This window comes from Cryptomeria japonica, chromosome 4 (assembly GCF_030272615.1).
Source record: "Cryptomeria japonica chromosome 4, Sugi_1.0, whole genome shotgun sequence".
NCBI classification, from domain to species: domain Eukaryota; kingdom Viridiplantae; phylum Streptophyta; class Pinopsida; order Cupressales; family Cupressaceae; genus Cryptomeria; species Cryptomeria japonica.
The window spans coordinates 488,582,276-488,602,844 of NC_081408.1; the positions used below are offsets into that span (position 1 = coordinate 488,582,276).

Consider the following 20,569-nt stretch of genomic DNA (forward strand, 5'->3'; position numbering starts at 1 on the left):
TTGGCATCAAGAATCATCATTCTAGTCATCATCAAAGTTATCCGCATTCCTAGGGGAAATTCGTGGGTCATCAAGAGGATTTCCCAACACTTAGTCAATTTTTACCTCCCTGGTGGAAAATCACCTCATGTCTGGATTCTGAGTGGAGGAAAAAAGAGGTCCATCAGTAATCCAGTGGAAATTCACCTCCCATCAGGATTTTGAGTGGGGGAAAATCATGGGTCATCGGAAATGTGGGGGGAAAGCACCTCCCATCAGGAATTTTGACATTTTGACCCTTAGAACATGGATTTTCAAAAGGAATTTAACATTTTAACCACTCAAAATCATCTAGACACTTAGAATTTTCAATAAAACTATAATGTCCCCTTCTCAATTCTAGACTGATGGATGGAGTCTTAGCCTATTTGGAAACCTGTAGGCTAATCAGAGACTAAATTAGGGTTTTTGTCTTCAGGAAGGTTTTCGAAGAGGTGTTTGCACGAGTTCTACAGTTTGCTCTCTACATTATTTCTGGATTTTTCGTGAGCTTTAGGATGGTATGACATGCATTCCAATCAAAGAAGATTTCTAGCGACAGGCCGACAACTGTTTGCTTTATAGGGTTTTCTGGGCTTTTTGAGAGCTCCAATGTGGTTTGACATGCAAATTCTTCGGAGATGATTTCCGAACTTACTATTTTTAGTAAGTCATGATTGTTGCTCAGAATGTGATGAAAATGACTTTTGACACACTTACTATTTTTAGCATTATGCTATTTATAGTAAGTACTATTCTTAGCAGTACTATTTTTGGCAGTGGTTCTGCAGCTCAGCTCAGTGGCTATGTCTGGCAGTGTTATTTTTGGCAGGATCTTGTGTTCAAACTCAAATGACTATTTTTAGCAGTTCAGTTCAGAGCTCCAACTCAATTTAGTTTTGGTGATTTCCAAGCTCCAGCACTTCAATCTCCAGTTCAATTTGGCAATAATCAGTATTTGGGAAGAAGGTATTTTTAATATATTAATACCTTAGGCATAAGGTTTTAATATTTGATTATTTTATGGATGGACTTAGGAAAAGGAGAAAATAATAATTCCATCCTAAGTCTACTTGGGCGAATTGTTTCACCCCCTTGTTGGACGCCAAAATACAATTCATTATTATTATTCTATATACTTTATGTTATCTCCAAAAGTTCGACTTAAGAGGGGTCATGTTTGGACGCCATTTGCTAAGGGGAAAATATGAAATGCAATGCCTAAGGGGTGAAATGAAATGTAATGGAATTTGGGTGCCATTTGAGTGGAATTTGAATTTGAATTTGACTGGCGAAAAGTTATAAATATAGGCCTTGGGCTTTCATTTGGATATCCAATCTTGTTATGATAACGAAGTGTTGTCGAAATGTTGTCAGATTCTTACTTCGAGGGATGCATACCTTCTAGTGCCTTAGTTTCGTGCTTGAAAGATAGCGCCTAGCTAAATGTATGATTGTTTCTCATCCGAAGGAGCAGATTGGGCTCAATGTGGTGAAGATTTGTGTGGATTTCTGAGTGTTCTTGTTGTCGGTCGCGGAGTGTGCTGAAGTGGATTTTTGGTCGCAGGTCTCAGTGTGTCATTCTCCTCGTTCTGGGTATTTCATCTATCTTTCTTTATGGTTTAGGCAATTCATTTTGCAAGTTTATAGAGCTTAAAATGGTGTTTTGGATTTTATTTTTGCAAAATCGTCCCTTAGTTGGTCGTACCATGTGGTTGGGCGCTTCGAAATGTGTGCATAAATTATTGAGGTCGGTTTGCCATGTTTTGTTGTCCTAAGAATGATCGCCTACCTCCTAGTGATCATTTGCTTTCAATTTTATGTTATTTGATTAAGAATTGGGTGAGTTGTGAGTGTTTTAGTGGGATTTGGTGTTGCTGGTTTGTGTGCTTTCAGCATGCTAGGTGTATATCAGAATTAGAGTTTTTGGTGTTTGGAGTTGGTTTTGGGGTGTGTGAGTTCATTGGTGTGAAGAGAAAGGACTTGGTTTCATTTGCAGTTGTTGGTCATGTTATTGCACTTGGTTCATCACTCTTATATGCTATGATTCATATTGTAATGTTGATAGTAGTACTAACAGCAGTTTCTATTGTTCTTTCTTATCCCACTGCATAAGTGGAAGAGGCTGGCCTTGCCGCCTATCTTTGGAATAGTGATTTCCCTTAAATTGTAATCCATATTGTGCATTGTAACGCTGGTTAGTAGTACTAACAGCTATCTAATTGGATTATTGCTCTTAGTCCCACTGGCTTTGCCGTCTATTTTGAATATTGTAATACTGTCCTCCTGCTGCATAAGCGGTAGAGTTGATTGTAATTTCATTTCTAGTCCTCCTGTTGGATAAGCAGTTGAGTGATTGCTTCTTCAGTTTCTTGGCTTGTCCTTGGTTGGTTTACCGCCAAGTGATCTTTTAGTATTCTCATTATCCCGCTGAAAAGTGGAATAGTATTGTAATCAATTTCAATTTCTTGCATCTAACGATCCCCTTAACACTGTATGCTCTCACCCTCCCAGATTGGGGCTCTCGGTGATCAAAAGATGGAAGGGGTTACTTTCAGCAATATTGGGATTTCATTTTCTAACCCTAACAGGTGTTTGTGTTGATTGTAAATTGAAATAATTGAAAAAGATTAAGGGGGATATTACAAAAACCCATCGGGACTTAGGCAAATTTACCAACATTTGAGCGAAACAAAGAGAAACTTATCAGGATAAAGTGCAAAATCAACTTGAATAACTTCCTAGGAGCGAGAAAACAACTCATAAAGGTCCTAAAACACCTAGGCACTTAAATATCATCGACGAGGACGTTCAAAAACATGTTTACGCTCAAAAGGTCTACACTTAGACAAAATTAGGATCATTTAAAATGTCAACTTCTACGCACTTGATTCTTTAACTTCAAAAACCCTAAAAGACAAATAGGCATGATCAAAACTCTGAGACTCGAGCACGGGAACTCAAAATTGCCCACTATGCTGCCAAAACCCTAAACTAACAAGACGCGAAAGCAGGAAAGAGGGGGTCCTTGTTTGCAATGGGGCAATGTGTGAAAAGGTCACATCAGGACCCCCTTCTCTTTTTTTTGCCTTGCTAGTATGAGAGAGAGTTAAATCTCATAGGGTTCATAAAATGAAACAGGTTTGTAGATAGGAATGGCTTGCTATGGTTGTTTGGTAGATAGAGGGGTTTTATTGAATTATCTCTAGAGAACCCAATCTCCCATGACTCTTGTAGAGGAACCCAATTGCACACTTTCCCAAATCCAAGAGTAGGGGTAAGAATCAATCCCCAAAATTGGCTGCATGCAAAGGAATATAAGGGCATGAAGAGGGAATCAAGAATTCAAGTTCAAGCCAATAATGAAAGACTTTGAATGTGATAAGGATTCTGATTTGGCCTAGGTAGGAATGTTGAAAATGAAGTGAATCGGATCTTGTGACAGTCCTATCATGGAAGAATACGCTTTATTCCTAAAGTGCTCCCAAATGCCTAAGAAAAGGCCGAAGTTCATTAATCCTCCCATACTTCGATGTTTGCCAGTGAAAAGGTAACAAACCTTATTTCCAATATACCTTCAAAGGCCGAGCTTAAGGCCGAAATTCACCAAAACCTGAGCAAAGTTCAGTGTTTGCAGAACTTTTGGCATTTCAAGGCTGAGATTTATGCCAAAGTTCAACCTGAAATTCGCCCACGACCTTCCAAACTTCAGTGTTAGCAATGAAGGAGTAAGTCCTTTTTCCCAAAGTGCTTGAAAAGGCCGAACTTTCTCATTTTAAGCCAAAGTTCAGTAATGTTGCAGTGAAACTGATCTAGTATATTCCTAATGCTCTTCCTTATGCCAAGTTTTCTTTTGAGATCAGCCTTTGCAGTCATAAACATTGACAAAGGGCTGAGGGCCAAGGAAAATAAGTTGCAACGAGGGATGAGTTCCTTAGAATTTGGATTATGGCCCTCAAATTTGGTAGTGGTGTGCAAAGTCAGATTGTGCTTTAATCCCAGACCTTTTCCTAATGCTGAAGTTTCCTCCTAGTTTCACATTTCATCAAAGTTTGGTGACTGAGTCAGAGCAGCGCCTGATCTTATTTATCTTCCAAAGTCTAAAGTGCATCTAATCATCACAAAGCTTGGTGATGGTGCTACAAGAATGATTGGACCTATTTCCAAAAGGTTTTCTCAGCCCGGTCTGATAAGATGGCTAAAACATGGTGTGCTTTGCAATCAAAATCAGACCAAAAATCAGGTCATGAAGCCCTTATTGACAATAAACTTTTCCTTAGTTCTTTCTAATGCCAAGGTCAAAATGACCTTCTAACTCCTAGTTCATGGGACATGATGACGATCAATAGGGCTAAATGTTGCAGAGGGGCAAATCTTCAATGAATAGTGAATGAATGACTAAACGAAATGATGATTGATCTTTGGCTTATGTGTTCATGCAGGATGAAAGAAGACTACCCATGAAGCCCAAAGAACGGGGGAAATCAGGAGCACCAATTGAGGATAGGGTCAAGCCGGAGGATTCATAAGATAGAGCCAGGAAGAACATGCCACAGAGACAAAGTAAGAGGGGTTGGATGAGCAAAGACCACTACCACCACCAACAAGGCAACAAGATGAAAGTCGGGGCATAATATTGAAGGAAGGATCACAGAGCAGTGTGTTGTAGGGCCAGGGCCAATTGGTGTTATTTCTAGAATTCTAGAAAACAATGGCAAACACATAATGCTACAAGAGTATACAGAAACAAAAAATGAACAGCTGGGAATGACAAAATTTGGATTTATTATAATAACAATTATTTTATTGTAAAATGACTACTTTTGGCCCTATTTAATGCAATTCAAGAGGGGGCCAAAAAGTTAGTTATTTCCCCAACTACCAAGGTTATCTTTTTGAGCTTCGGGCCCTGTGCATTTTTGTCTTCTAGTAAAATTAATTGAAAACAGTTGAAGGAAGCTGAAAAGGTGGTTGGAAGTTGTTGATGTCATTAACAAAAGCTGTCAAGGTTTCTAGAAGGCAGATCTGGGCCATTCAATGAATTGAATCCAAACCAGTGATTCAGAATGTAAAATCTATAAAAGGCCAATGACTCTCTCATTGTAAGGAGTTAGAAAGGTTAGACAGTCAAAGTTTTAGCAAGTTAGAAGTAGTTGTAGTTAGAAGTGGAATAGAGTAGGAATTGTTGGACAAATTGTTGTAATAGCAGTTAGAACAAATGAATAAAGCATTGAAGCATGGTGTTTTGCTATTTGCCCTAACCTGTTTGCATGGTTTCTTTTCATCAAGTTAGTTAAAGTTCAGTGATCTTAATGGTGAAGTGTGAGCGTATTTGATTTGATTTTAGGTTCATACCATTGGAGGCTTGTTGACTGTAAGTCTCTATGCATGGTTAGTCTGAACCCATTATTGCTCTTAGTTCAATTGTGACTATTTGTTTTGGATTGCAGCAGAATTGGGTATCCAAATGAATGTTTGTGGTCTAAAAATCTTTTACTTCCCCTTGGAGCTTGCACCATTCCTGTGGAGTTGTGAGTTTATCTTTGGCTGAGGAAGAACTAGTTTTATTCGAAATTTGTCTACCAACAACACCAACCATTGATATCATTGTCCCTAGGATCTCTCAACCCTGTCCCTTTGCTATTTATTTCACCCAGTTTGAGAAGTAAAGTATCGCCAGATTGCCATACCGAATGCAGACCAGCTTGTCAGATACATAAGTCCCCTTGTGATTCCAAGCAAATCACATCAATCATTGAGTTATCCTAGGCAAGTCAAGACCTAACAATATGAACCTTGAGGTTATCTCCTATAATTATTCTGAATAGCATTAGAGATTTCCTTATTCAAAGAGGATAGGATACATTCAGTATTTTATTCTACGTTGATTGAAAGTGTAGACTTTTGCCATCAACATGTAGTCTTTCTCAACCCTTTTTCCTTTTGCCTTTTTCAAGTCAATTAGTAAGATCCCACGTTCCAGCAAGAATTCAAGTATAAATGCAAGTCCCCTTGTGATTCTAGCAAAATCACATCAACACACTAAGTCCATCCACATATAAAGTCAAGACCTGACTATCGAAACCTTGGAGTCACCTCGTTTGATCACATAGTTTAGCATCTGAGAGGTCTTTGTTCAAGAGAGGATAGAATACTTAGTATTTTATTCAATGTTGCATGAGGTCATAAAAAACACATCAACGGGTCATCAAAGAATTTTTGGTCAAATGGAAGAACTTGCCAATGGAGGATGCTACATGGGAGAATCAGCAAATTTTGCAACATCCTCCATGTAGCATCCTAAGTTGAGATTGCTTGAGAACAAACAATTTTGGGATAGGTGGACTGTAATGTTCCCTTCCTAACCAATTGAGTTGGTGGACCGCTAGCCTATCCAGTGGATTTCGCGTAGACTAATGGGGTTAGGGAACTTTGGAGGCAATTTGTCCAACAAGTTGGCAATATTTGATGTTTAGTTGAGCTTCCAACGTTATTATGAGCACAATGCCCTTTTATGGAGTGAATTTGGGTTAGTCTTCAATACATACTATTTTTAGTAAGTCGGTTTTGAGCACCAACTAAGCCAGTTGGCAGTGTTACTACATTTAGTATTGTTAGTGGATTCAATCTTAATTATCATCTCAACATTTTATATAGTCCAATCGTTTTAAATAAAATAATGATAAGTGTTATCACTTGAACCTGCACCCCTGTTTGCTAAGCTATGAACTCAACAGGCTTGTGACACATGGGAACTCTCCTAGGCCTGTGGGTTGCATAAAACTTGGAGTGAACCTCCAAAGAAAGCTGGTTCTTAACTGGTTATCACCTAATTCTGACTACCTTGATGATTTTTGTTGAGAAAAGAGAAGGAAAACATGAAAATGAACCTACTGTCTAACAGGTGATGCACCAAACTGAATATCTTGAGAAAGAACAGCAAATAATAAACAATACGATAGTAACAATACTCACCTACACAACCCAGTAGATCATAACCCTTGCATAAATAATTTATAATAAGGCTAAAATCACAGTCCTAGGAGGAGAAAACATTCTTTTTCACAACCCAAGACTGTTATTTCAGTCACAACTTAGAACCTGCAAATAATTATGCTTCTGCATAAGGTACCCTCATGAAAATACAGTTTAAAGGACAAGTCTATCACAAAAACCTGCATAAACACCAAGTACACATCATGGCAAAAGAATATGGGAAGGCATGGACTTCTTGTTACTGCTCAAAGTTATTACAATGCTCTGTTACTCCTTAAAAAGTGTTACAAAAACATTCCCTTTGCAGAAAGAACTCAGAAAATACAGTCTGCCAAAAAGATGAATGAAGAAGAACCCTTACAATGAATAAGGAAGGTAGTATATATGCTTTCCAAAAAGCAGATAATGAATAATAAATTCCACCTCCTCTTGGGCGAGCATAAACAAAAACCCACCTTTAAAAGACCTGAAACAGGTCTAAAAGGGGAAAAGCTAGGCCAAAAGTCAAGCCAACCCATGCTACAACCATAAAAGCCCCTAAATGCATATAAATTGCCCCAAAATATCACTGACATGCCTGCAAGCCTTCATAAATGCCAAAATATCTCCCTTTGACTCTAAAAAATAAAAATAAATCTCATAAAGTGACTTTTTTAAAATTTATTATTTAATTGGATATTTGTTTTATTTCCTGTTCATGTTTGAAGGCAAAAAATGGTAATAAATGTAGATAATAATAAAATAATTTTAATAAAGTGACCTATATCACTTTAACAAAACATCTTATTATTTCATTTATTATTATTCTTGACTTTTAAATATGAAGATGAAATAAAATAAATATTTAACTAAATTAATAATTTTTTATTTTTTTTAAATGTCACTTTAATTAATGTATATTTATTTTTATTTAAAAGACATAAATAAATAAACAATATTTATTAAGTGAGTTAATAATATCACTTGATAAATATTAATATTTATTAAAATTACTAAGTGATATTATTAACTCAATAAATATTACATATTCAACGACCCCCTTCCCCTTAGGCATTTCACGGGGATGAAACATATGGAGAAAAGAAAAACAAACAAGGCAAAAGAAATGCCTTAAGGTATCGACAAAGATATAGGAAAGAAAAACCCTGAAGTCTATCATTTCCTTTTTCATCGATACTTTTGGCATTTGATTTTCTCATCTCTGCTGGAAACGCGAGACGACCACCATGAGGGTTTTAGCGAGTTGAAAACGCCATGATCGATTTGCATTTTCGTGGATTCTGAGTGTCTTCATGGGGGAAAATCGCAGGGATTTATTGGAGACCGCTATTAGTTACCCCTTGGTTCGCAAATATGGAAATACAAGTAGACCCTTTGTGGTGTTCGAAATGCAGAAATCCGCCACGCCATGTGCTGCCACAGGTAAGCTAAAACGACTCATTTCTGAGCATTTCCTTGAAGAAAAAGAATTGAAAATTTACTTTGCTGTTCGCTTTAGCCGCCATGCTTGGGTTTACTTTTCATATTTTTCAGTTATGTGTGCTGGTCATGACTTTTCTGCTCGCGAACTGGGCACAATTTTCCTTTTTTAAAGTGTTGTTTTGGCTGCCATGAGGGCTTCTCTTCCTTGGTTTGAAATCTGGAAATGATAATGACCCTTTACCACATGTAGGTTGCTTCAGATGTGCATTTTCTGAGTTGTTTACATAGCAATTCGATTATTTATTTAAAAAAAAAGCATTCACTTGGAAAATTCTGAATAATATTGCTGCTATCTCTTCATTTCTCTGTTAACAAAAGAAGGGCTTCCATGAGGGAAGTTACTTGTGGCTCGCTGCTATGTACTAGATCTGGGCTTATGACTATAATTTGGTTGATTTTGAAGACTTTGATCACCATATTTTTGAGTCTGATAGTCATTTGCAAACTAGAAGTCTTTCCTTTTCCTATACTGCTTTGTACTTTAGATTTGCCTCCTTATGCATTGACTGGGCAACCATAGCTCACGGCATACCTGAATTCTTCCCTTTTTCATGTTGTGCGACACTTATGAGTTCGAGAAAACCATAAAAGTCTCCGTAATGGCATATATGAATGTGTGAGACATTAGCTATTATGATTCATGTCTGCTGTAGCTGCTCATACTATCTTTGAAACTGCTGTGATCATCCTTAATTTGCAACAGACCAAAGAAATTGGACTATCTTCATGATAAGCTGCTATAAAGACTATTACTAAGTTAGTCTTGCTCCCCTTCCTTACTGAGGACAACTAAAAACTGCTCACCATTCATTGTCATCTGGCTGTCACAATAGCTTACTGTTTTTGAGACTTTTGACAGTGAATAAATTCACTGTACCTTTTCCCATTGGCTGCTCTGAGTTTTTGAAAATATCTGATCACTGTCCTAGGACAGTCAATTACTTGAAGCTGCTATTGGATTTTGTATGATGGCAAAACTGTATGTTTCTGCTAAAACTTAGACTAAACTGAAACATCCATCCATCATACAAAATCACGTTGTTAAAAGACCCTCTGTGACTATATTAAACCGTCTTCATGTCTGTTGTATCTGCATATGACTGCTACGAATCTGCAAAATTTCTTTTGTATGCTTCCTAATACTTCAGATTTGCCCTTAATATGTGTAAGTTTGGTGAATGCTCTTTACTCTTCTCATATATGGCATTATGATTTCATGCTGCAACAAAGGTATTAATGTCATCATTATTTTGGAGCTGCTTTTAGATGTTTACTGTTATGATCTGTTCTATGATAGTCTTTTTGAAAGTTGAGCATTGCCTTTAACACCTGCAACTATGAGACCTTATAACTAATAATGACTTGGAATCTCACAATCCTTTGGAACTATCTGTACCACTTTGCTATGGTGACATTAATGCTTCTTTTATTGCAGACCCTTGAATCTCTGTCTTGACTGACTAGCACGTCACCATGGCTGCTATTTCATTAACATACTACCCTTTAAGGTAAGATAGATCATAGACTGCACATGTCCTTTCGCTGTCTCAAGGGTTGCATAACCACTATTAGTCTTTTGAATCTGCAATATTGAATGTCCTCTAAGGCCTTGTATTTTTGTTGCTCTTCATCTGTCATTAGCTCTGATATAACTTGATTGTATGAGACATTGTTGTTGATTTCATAAGAGCTAGGCTCAACCTTTGTGGGAGCCTCATTTTCCCCCACTCATTGATGAAGTTTACAACCAGCAAGCTACCTTTTCCTGTTCCTACACATGAAGCAAGCATATTAGAAATAATATGCATATGTATGATGATTTTCTTGATTTCTCTTGGACACCTAAAATATGCATTTCCTTTCTTTGCACATCAAGACTAACTTATACATGTATAAGTGAATGCTCATGTATAGTGTATGACCTTTCATTGCTTAGAACACAGTTCTAACTTATTGCATATTGAATCATGCAGGAAAAAGGAGCACTGAGGACCTGGGAAGCAAGGAGGAGCAAGACAACACCAGCAGATTTATGGATCAGCCAACAAGCGCCAGTCATTCAGGCAATGACTGGTCACCCTCTAGACATGCATTTTAGCATTTACTTATTCATGTGTAATTTAGCTTTCATGTGCATCATGCATATTGAATGAACACGGTCAGTCTCACGGCTTATTGTGTGAGACATGCATTCTATCATTTTAATAAAGATTACATTATTTCCGAAAGACTTGCCTAATCTTTCTATGCTTCGTACATTTATATCAATGAAATGCTTTTACTTTGCAATCTTTGCTTTCTGCATTCTTTTGAGGTTATTTCATTTGTACTTGAATGCAACATAGAGAGGCTATGAAACATACCACTTGCTCAAAAAGAACCTAGTGGCTCTACCTGATTGGGCCTGTAGGTGAAAATCTGGTAACAATAAGTTTTAATTAATAAAGTTAAATTAAAAATTTAACTTTATCATTATTTTGATTTATTTAATGAAGGGACTATAGAGGCCAGTTATAAAGTAAAATTTGATTTGTGGGCCTTCATTATTTCATGCTATGTTGGGAGATTAAAAATAAAGTGATTTTTGTTATATAAAAAGCAAAAGTGAAAGGGGCCAAATTGCCTAAAAGTGCTATAAAGGTTGTTTTGTGAAGCTCATTTGTTATGCTGAGTTCAATATTTGATATTGTTATTTCTTCTAGAGGAGATTGCTTCTCTTTGGTTTGTGAGGACAGAAGCCCTTACAGGCAACATTCTCCACATAATTAAAAGACATAATCTAGAGAATATCTTGGTGTTTTCATTCCAAGATCATAATAGATTGGGCTGACTGGAGAGTTTGCATCAACGAAATTCACAGGATCATTGCATATCAGATTTTGTGAATGAGATTTGAAGAGTTTTGAGGAGTTTTTGCTGATGTTCATTCCTTTCTTACTGGTTGTACACCTTCTCTGCAGGCCGTACATGTTCATGGAGGGCATGGAATTCTAGGAAGCTTGTTGGTTAGAGTTTTAATGCGATTTTAATGCTCATTGTGACCGCCTAAGGAGGAACCTTGAAGATATCAATTTCATTGCAGATAGGAGAGTTTCTTGAGTGTGGCATCCCATTTTGTGAGTGCCAGTTGCTGGTTTTGTATAGCAGATCCGACTTTCTCATTGCTGTGTTTTCTGAGTATGTTGGAATTAGATACGTAATGCAAATTTATGATCTGAGTTACTATTATTTTTGAAGAAAAATGCACTTCCAAATCAAAAATAAAATATTGATTCTAAGTAATTTCTGAGTATTGTCTATTTTCTGAATTGAAAAGTTGTTGCAAAAGTTTCTCTTTACCTGCACTATATTTTTTACTTGAAAACATTGCAAAACATTCAAAACGAATTCCAAAAACAAAAACAAAAGCAAAGCACAACCAGGGCTGCATAATACAAGTTTCCAAGATTGTTGGAATGGACCAGAAAAGGGACATTACAAAAGGATGGAGCAATGTGTAATGCACCTTAATCTGAGTTGTAGGCAATGATACTAAGACCATAGTGTTGAGTCTTGACAAATCATAAAGGGAATAAATGGAAGCATTGTTGAACCATATACCATTTTTCTAGCTGCAATATCTCTTTTATGGCATTTACCACATGATAATTAATAATGATGTAATGTCCCCTTATTAAGCTTGAAATTTGTTTCTGAATTCTGCAAAAAGAGTATGCTTCCGTGAATTGAACTGATATCCTTATGGTTTCTACTACAGAAAGATATATGATATTTATTGTCTGTGGTAGTACTAAGGGCAATGTCTGATTATATTATTGCTTGAGGCAAACGGTGGCCGCTCCTGTTATGACTGGAATTGCTTGCAATGTTCATACAGTCTGCAACGTCTGATATTGACAGCAAATATTCCCAGAATGAAGGTGGCTTCGGTTGTCCTTCTAACTGACGTAGGCACCCGATAATGGGCCTTTGGCCTTTGCACTTCTGAGCGATCCAGACCGGGTGATAAACAAAATATAATATCTCTCTGCTTATAGTAATATGTTCTAAGAACTCCCATACTATCTGATATGTGATATGGTAGCTAGGTCCAATAGGGAGATAGAATTTTTTGTTACCGATATATATCCCCTGTGACAGAAGTGGAAATGCCTTCTTATACCTTGTGCATTCAAATGGTAAGTTATGTGGCAAGGGATATGACTATTCAGCATCCCTTACTACCTTAAGCTAATCGCCTCCTTTCACGATAATTATTATTATCGATTTGATTTTACTGATCACTGCCTTCATACATAATCGACGTCTGCTTGTTATGATCGCTGACCCTAATTATTATTGTGCCTCTTCATAACGATATCAATTAGTTTATTATTGATGGTTTGGCATGCTTATCGACATCATTAATTATTTTGTTTACATTGGTTTGGATATTAATCTAATCATCATTGATATTATTTAGTCTTATCTTACTACTAACTTCTATTAACACGTAAACGATATCTATCCATGCCTTATTTGATATCCCTAGGATCATATTCGATCCTCCTTACTGTAATGTCCCGTTCATCGAATGACTCCTTCAAGTGGCGACTCTTCATTTAACATTCTTAATCATTAGCTGTTTGTATTATATTAAAGGAAGGCGTCGACATTACCAAGAGTAATTACATTAATACTCATTAGTATACACATATATAAGACGTTGTTATAAACGTATAAATAATGTTATTCTTTGCATATACGTATCTCATCACTATTTATTCCCATGCGGAAGATGATCGATTCTCAGACTGATGCACATCCATGAGATGGCCATTAAAGTATTTTGGTTTGTTTATGAAATCATGAAGTCTTACTTCGTAAGACGATCTCATATTAGATCAGGACCATGACAGTCCGCTCCTCCCGAACTCTTGTGGTGGAATCACTGTCATCCTTATTCGCTTATTAATACCTTGATCCTAACTACTCCATGATTAGTCATCAATATTAGTAATACTGAACTGGGTCTTGTTTGGTGGTGATATATAAATATTTCATATTTTTAATTGTATTATTATTTAATTTTTAAATTCTATTCTAGAGCCGCATTATCGTGTTTTGATTGTCTGGATGGGAACATCACAAATGAATATCCATAGTGCTTGAGTAGAGATGTATTCCTGCCAAACCTATTACTGTTTTATTGTTGCAATCTATGTTATAGGTGAGATTAAAACAAATTTCAACAATATGCATATATAAGTGACATAGTCTCTACCTTGTACAATTTTGAATGGTTTGCAAGGGAACACATTTCTTGTGGACAAATAATTTGTATATTCCTTTCTATCATATTTTAACACAACAGTAGCCAGCAGCTCAAACTCATTTTGTGACACCCATATTTAGATATGAAAGCAAGAGAGACCTGTGAGCCATACAGCTGGTCCGTCCAAACAGATGCATTCCGATCATCGTAAATCCTATTTACACACTCAAACTTAAAATGGCGGCCCTACACAAAATAAAGACAAAATGGTCATAAAACTACAGATCAGTAACAACAAATTTTAACAAATGAGAGAAGGCCCTTATGCTTTTAGGAGAACAGTGTCAATTTCAAACACAAAACTAAAATAACCAAAAAATCTAACCTCAAGCAAGTGGCTGTTAAATTCTGGTGGCAAGTCATATATGTATATAAGTGGTCTCTTCTTTGTAACTACAGCTTGGATGCCATTGAGCTTTTCTCCTACAAACATTCCATTAGGTATTTGGACTGTGGCTGGTAGAAGCCATTGAGGCCATTCCTGTATTGACGATGCTATGGATGGAATGCTGCAATCAATCCCATACCAACCAGCCTTACACTGTTGCACACATAAAAGAATATGTTTAAGCTGCATTCTTACTAATAAGAATATATATCTCAAGCATATAAAATGTGTTAATCAACTATTTAAATACTTTAAGTCTGATAGATTAAGATGCATAATATTCTGTAATGATAATAAAACAGTCCCAAATCAGACGGTAAAGGTCAATAAGCAAGCCACTCGGTCAAGTATTAATTTATGAACTAGGATTGGTTTTGTTTTTCAAAGCAAAATGAGGAAAACGTGACAAGAAAGGAACTCTGAAAGTGTGAGCCTAAACATTTTAAGATAATTCATATAATGGAATTTTGTAGAATCACCTGGCAGAATCCACCATGACAATATCCATTTCCGGAACACTGGTTAATGCAACTACATTCTGTGGGGAATTCACAAAATCGCCCCCATTGACAGTCATATTTACAATCACACTCCTGCTTGAAAAGAGCCTTTCCTATTCTAGCTTCTTGTGGATCAACATTACACCAGCCAGGCTTGCTGATGTTACTTGTAAACAGATTTTCAGTGTCTGCCTTTGACCAATTCACTACTCGGTCACTGCCAAATAGTAAAATTAAGTTTTAGATTTTTCTGTATTTATCTTGATGAAAGTTAAAACAGAAATAAATAATGATGTTAATATGAGCCCAGGAGATAGATATGTCTAAATTCTTCAGGAGAACATTAAAGTAAGTTACATACATGACCTGAAATCCACAAGACTCTCCAACAGGGCGATCAGGGTACTTGGAGTTTTCTCCACAAAAGCACATAGCTCGTGTAGTATCACACTGAGCTGAACAAATAGAAACCACCCAGTGTCCGTATGGTTTCTCAGGTGAAGGAGGATAGTTGCACTCTAGATTTAACCTTTCAGAGCACCCCTCTCCTGTAGCAATACAGTTGATGTTAGTCAAAGTGCTATTACCTACTAATCAGCTTCATTTCTTCTTTCTAAAATGGAAACAACAAGAGAGGAGACAACATGCTCAAGAAATTACCAAGGGTCTCTTGTTTACTAATAGACACTACATGAAATCTGAAACAAAACAATAGAAGGCGGCAAACCCAGTAACACACAAAAATGAAGTCATAGATATTGAACACATTCTACTGGAGAAGAAGATACGCAGTATATTATGTAATAAACTAAGCTCTTCAAGATATTTAGTAGAGATTGTCCCATGGCAACATGTGAAAATTGTAATACTCTGATGACGGTATCTACCAATCTCTAGTGGCATGAAATAAAGGACAATTTCTCTTTGACAAAATTCTGATGCTTTTAGAAACTTCAAGAAATAAAGTTGAAATATTTTACATATTAGTGTTTCATCATAGTAACCATCAAAGCAGAAACATACAATTAATTTTTAAGCATGGCTCTAGCTATCAAAGTAGCCTGTCTGCTCTTTCAAGATAGCCAGAAAGAACAGATTTTCAAAGTGCCTGAAATATACAAAAATACATAAGTTGCAGCATGGCATTAGGTTCTAGATTTGTTTCTTCGGTCCTACTCCCTTAGTTTGTTAAATTCACTAAATTTAAAGCTTTTCTGCAATCAGTAAGAACTCAAGCATGATGGGATATGTTTAAGAAGCAAATCAGGCAATGTTATGCACGATAAAGGTAAAAAGATGACTGAAACAAAATAGACTACTGCACCCATATTACATGCCTTTAGTAGTTGTCAATGAGAGAATCAGCATTTTACAATCATAGTTCAAGCTAAAAGTATAACAGACCTTTTGGTATACACAAAAAGGAAAAAAGAGTATCTTTATTATAAAGCAAATGATTTGCAGTCTCCAACATCAGGTTTGATCACATTATGATGTATTGATGAACATCGTGTAATCACTGGTCCATTGTGCACAACCATACAAATACCAACATCGAGAGAGGAGGTTCAATAGTTGGCTCGACAGACTCATTGACTACTAGCACTCAACCCAAAATTTCAAGGCATTTCTAACAACTCATGCATCAGAATAAAGCATAATGATTCTTGACTTTCTCTCATTCATTTTCTTAACTCGTTCTTATGGCTATGTCAATGATGATCATCAAAGGCTCCTCCTACAAATTATATTTAAACTATCACACTTTCAAGCATTTCTTATTGCTTCGATCTTTATTTCTATTTTTTCTTTTATTCTCCTTCCTTAACAAGCAAATCCTATGTAATACAGATGTGCATTTATCATAAGTGGAGCAGTTTGATTAACACATTCACTTATGTGGATTTTAATGGAGCAGCTCAAATCATTATTATATTACTTGGGAGAACAATGGATCAGCTTCACCCATCAAAAACTTATGGTCTATCATAGAAACACCATGCCCCATCCATCAAGGTGTACAATATTGCTTATTATTTTTCAGTATATCTGCCATTCTCAATGATCCTAACACATTGTTACGAATATGCGTAATGATGATTATAATATGATCCTATGACTTCTACATAGATTATGATAATTCAAGCCTTTCTCATCGATTCAATGCTTGGTGCCAACTATGGTTTTAAATTTTATGATTATTCCTTGAAAAGCAAATCCAATATAAATGGGTGAGCATTTATCTTAAGTGGGCCAATTTTGATCTGCCATATTCCCTTATACATGGATTTTAATCGATTTCGTCAAGTCATCGTGAGATTACTTGGGAGAATGATGGATCAGCTTCCCCTGTTAAAGCTTGTGGTATATCATGGAACCACCATGCCCCATCCATCTCAATTGTATGAAGATGGCAACACAAGCAACTCTGTAAAACAGTTTCAACCATCATTTACCTCAAGTCTACTCATTTTAGTGTTTATTATGTCTATGGTACTTTCTTTTTCAATCAATACCACTTCGTTGAATGAAAGACCTAAACTTCCAGCAAATAGAAAGATATTACATCATTGTAAATATATCATTGACCAACTTGGCCTAAGGGAACAGTAACTAAGGTATAATATTGATCTGCATGGAACAAATCCCTATGGTTGATTTTGTTCCGTACTCTCCTATCCTCTTGCATTGCCCTTATGTGTCTGTCCAGCTGACATTGATAACAATTACATTTAAGGGAGTTGTATGTGTTAGTTTTTAGGATCAGAAATGTAAGCAATCAGAAAAGCAACATAATGAACAATGAACACAGTATTTTACCCTGGGAAAACCCTTCTACTCGAGGGAGAAAAACCCAACAAAAATATATCTCATATATATAGATATATATATATATATATATATATCAGATGAATAAGAGCAGAAATCTGCTTTACAATCAGACCCTTCTCAAGGGCGAATTTGATATAATAAATGAGGAGAATCTGATCTGCTACTCAAGGATGGCCATCTGCTGCTGAAAGATTGAACTACTTCTTGAAGGTGCGAATGAAGATGAGAAAAAAAAGATTGATCATAGAATGAAATAACATCACCTTGTATATATACCAGCCTAGGTGACCCTTCATCTAGGTCGGCCCTTTTGATAAATAGCAAATAAAAATATGATTTTGTAATAAGGCCGACTTGCCTTAATTATCATTTATTATTTTAACTTAGGAGAAAATATCTCCCTAAGCTACAAACACTAACACTCCCTCTTAGCTTCGGAGGTATTTTCCAGATATCCTCGTCATGGAGTCTCTCAACATGATGCACACAATGGCTACACCCATTTGTGGAAAGCTCAAAGGTTCATCATGAAGTCTCTCAAAGTGATGTCGTCATGGAGTCTCTCAAAGTGATGTCGTCATGGAGTCTCTCAACATGGCGTTCACCATGGTTACTCCCATGTGTGGAAAGAAACACACGTACAAGTGTCCATCACGAAGTCTCTCAACGTGATGTCGTCATGGAGTCTCTCAACATTACATCCACCATGGCTACTCCCATGTGTGGAAAAACACAAGTACAAAGGGTTCATCACGGAGTCTCTCAATGTGATGTCATCATGGAGTCTCTCAACATGACGTCTCATCTCAGTCTTAGAGATGAACAAGGGCTCGCACCTCATATTTCTCTGTCTTAGAGAAATATACACTAGAAGGGCTTTCACTTCATATTTCTCCATCTCAGAGAAACATATGCTACAAGGGCTTTCCCCTCATGTTTCTCCGTCTCAAAGAAACATACGCTACAAGGGCTTTCACCTCATGTTTCTCCATCTCAGAGAAACATACGCTACACAAATCTTCATGATGATGTGACTCCCTCTGAAGCTCCAAGTTCTTGCATCAACCTCCTAACCTCCTCGTCCAAGGTTGCCTCTAATGGTTTGTCACACTCCCTCTGAATGTTAATTCCTCTTCGAAGAAACTGATCACAATGACAATCTAAATAGGTTCTTCCTCTTCAAGAGATGTCTCCAGTTATGTGCCACCAACTCAGTCCCATGGCAACAAGTTGTCTCCATTCTTCAGCTTGAGTGACTTCCTCATAGGATGCATCAAGCTCTTCCTCCCTTGAATGTGATCTCTCATCATCCTTTTGCTCCTCAATCCATCTTATCTCTTTATTGATTAATCTTACTCGCAATTTACCAATTGTTCTTTCCTGATCTTTGCACTTGAAGATTAAGACTTCCAGATACGCCCAAATTTGTTCTTTACTGTTGACTTCAGAAATCAGATATCAAGGATGGCAACATGTAAAGATACAACATACATCACTCCATCGCTCAGGATGCTCAAAGATCAAGGATAGACTTCATAAACTCCTCATTCCAGAAGTCTCAAGGTTGTGACCCAAGATGATTTCGGACATTAATCAGGCAATCACTTAGAATCACACCAAACCTCCAATGAATCTTTGAACCGAAGGTTTCAAGTGATATAGCTATTTCCAAAAATGGCCCCGTATCATCTCCTCATAGCCCGTCGATGCTCATAGAGAAACTTCACTTCAAGAACTACTCTACCTGATATCATAACAACAAGCGATGCTGGCAATAGATATTCCTGCTATGTGTTAAGCCCAATACTGGTCTAGGTGTTCCTGTCCAACTAAAAGCAAAACAATCTGGGATTGAAGATCTGTGCATAAAATATCACAAATGGCACCTAGCTCCAGGAGATTGATGATAATATTAAAAACAAGGCTCGATAAGAAGGCCACATCTCCAATTCATCTCCAAGCGATATTGATCTTCAATGCCATTACAAAAAATAACTCGGCGTCATGAGAAGTTTAGTCCTTCATGAATTCTTATTTGACACGTACGAAGCCTTTCAATAAAGATTCAACTACGGACTAAAAAACTCTCAATAAATCCTTCGCGTGGTCGACTTGCAATGATGCTCAAACAAATCTGATTGGATTTTCATGAACCCACTCCGATACCATGTTAGTTTTTAGGATCAGAAATGTAAGCAACCAGAAAAGCAACATAATGAACAATGAGAAAAACCCAGCAAAAATATATCTCGTGTATATATATATATATATATATATCTCAGATGAATAAGAGCAGAAATCTGCTTTACAATCAGACCTTTCTCAAGGGTGAACTTGATATAATAAATGAGGAGAATCTGATCTGCTACTCAAGGATGGCCATCTGCTGCTGAAAGATTGAACTACTTCTTGAAGGTGCGAATGAAGATGAGAAAAAAGTGATTGATCATAGAATGAAATAACATCACCTTGTATATATACCAGCCTAGGTGACCCTTCATCTAGGTCGGCCCTTTTGATAAATATAAAATAAAAATATGATTTTGTAATAAGGCCGACTTGCCTTAATTATCATTTATTATTTTAACTTAGGAGAAAATATCTCCCTAAGCTACAAACACTAACAGTATGAAGCATTCCAAGAAACAAAGAAATTCAATTTTCATGTTAATGTCAGCGTACAAGTCCTTGAATTGTCATGTCGGCAGCCTTCTCTTCTCTCTTGATAAAATCACTTACAAGTATCTGCCATGCTTTAAGGATAGGCTTGTCTCCTCTCTTAATAGTGAGTAACTTGCATATGGGTGTGTGGGTTGGTGTGTTGGTGTGTGTGTGTGTGTGTGGTGTACGGCCAAACCTGGCAGAAAATTGGCATACCATTGAACCTGAACCCGAACCCGAACCAGCAACATAGAATAAACAAAGATGAGTCGAGTAGAAAAATATCAGTGCTAATGTTCTATGCATATTATGTGTGAAGTCTCATACCTCTTACTTAACCTAAGGTGCATTATAACACAATAGGGGCACTTCCCTTTG

The 20,569-nt window shown here is 36.8% G+C and overlaps 1 protein-coding gene across 2 annotated transcripts in view; it reads right to left on the reverse strand.

Annotated features, from left to right (window-relative positions):
* The window catches only part of LOC131060391 (uncharacterized), a 104,111-nt gene that overhangs the window by 67,893 nt on the left and 15,649 nt on the right, over positions 1–20,569 (reverse strand). For both annotated transcript variants that reach the window (XM_057993608.2, XM_057993607.2), the window contains exons 3-6: positions 15,060–15,246; positions 14,678–14,915; positions 14,136–14,351; positions 13,910–13,996 (exon numbers count right to left, since the gene is read on the reverse strand). In XM_057993608.2, coding sequence (XP_057849591.2) covers positions 13,910–13,996; positions 14,136–14,351; positions 14,678–14,915; positions 15,060–15,246 — 728 coding nt within the window. The remainder of the gene's footprint in view (positions 1–13,909; positions 13,997–14,135; positions 14,352–14,677; positions 14,916–15,059; positions 15,247–20,569) is intronic.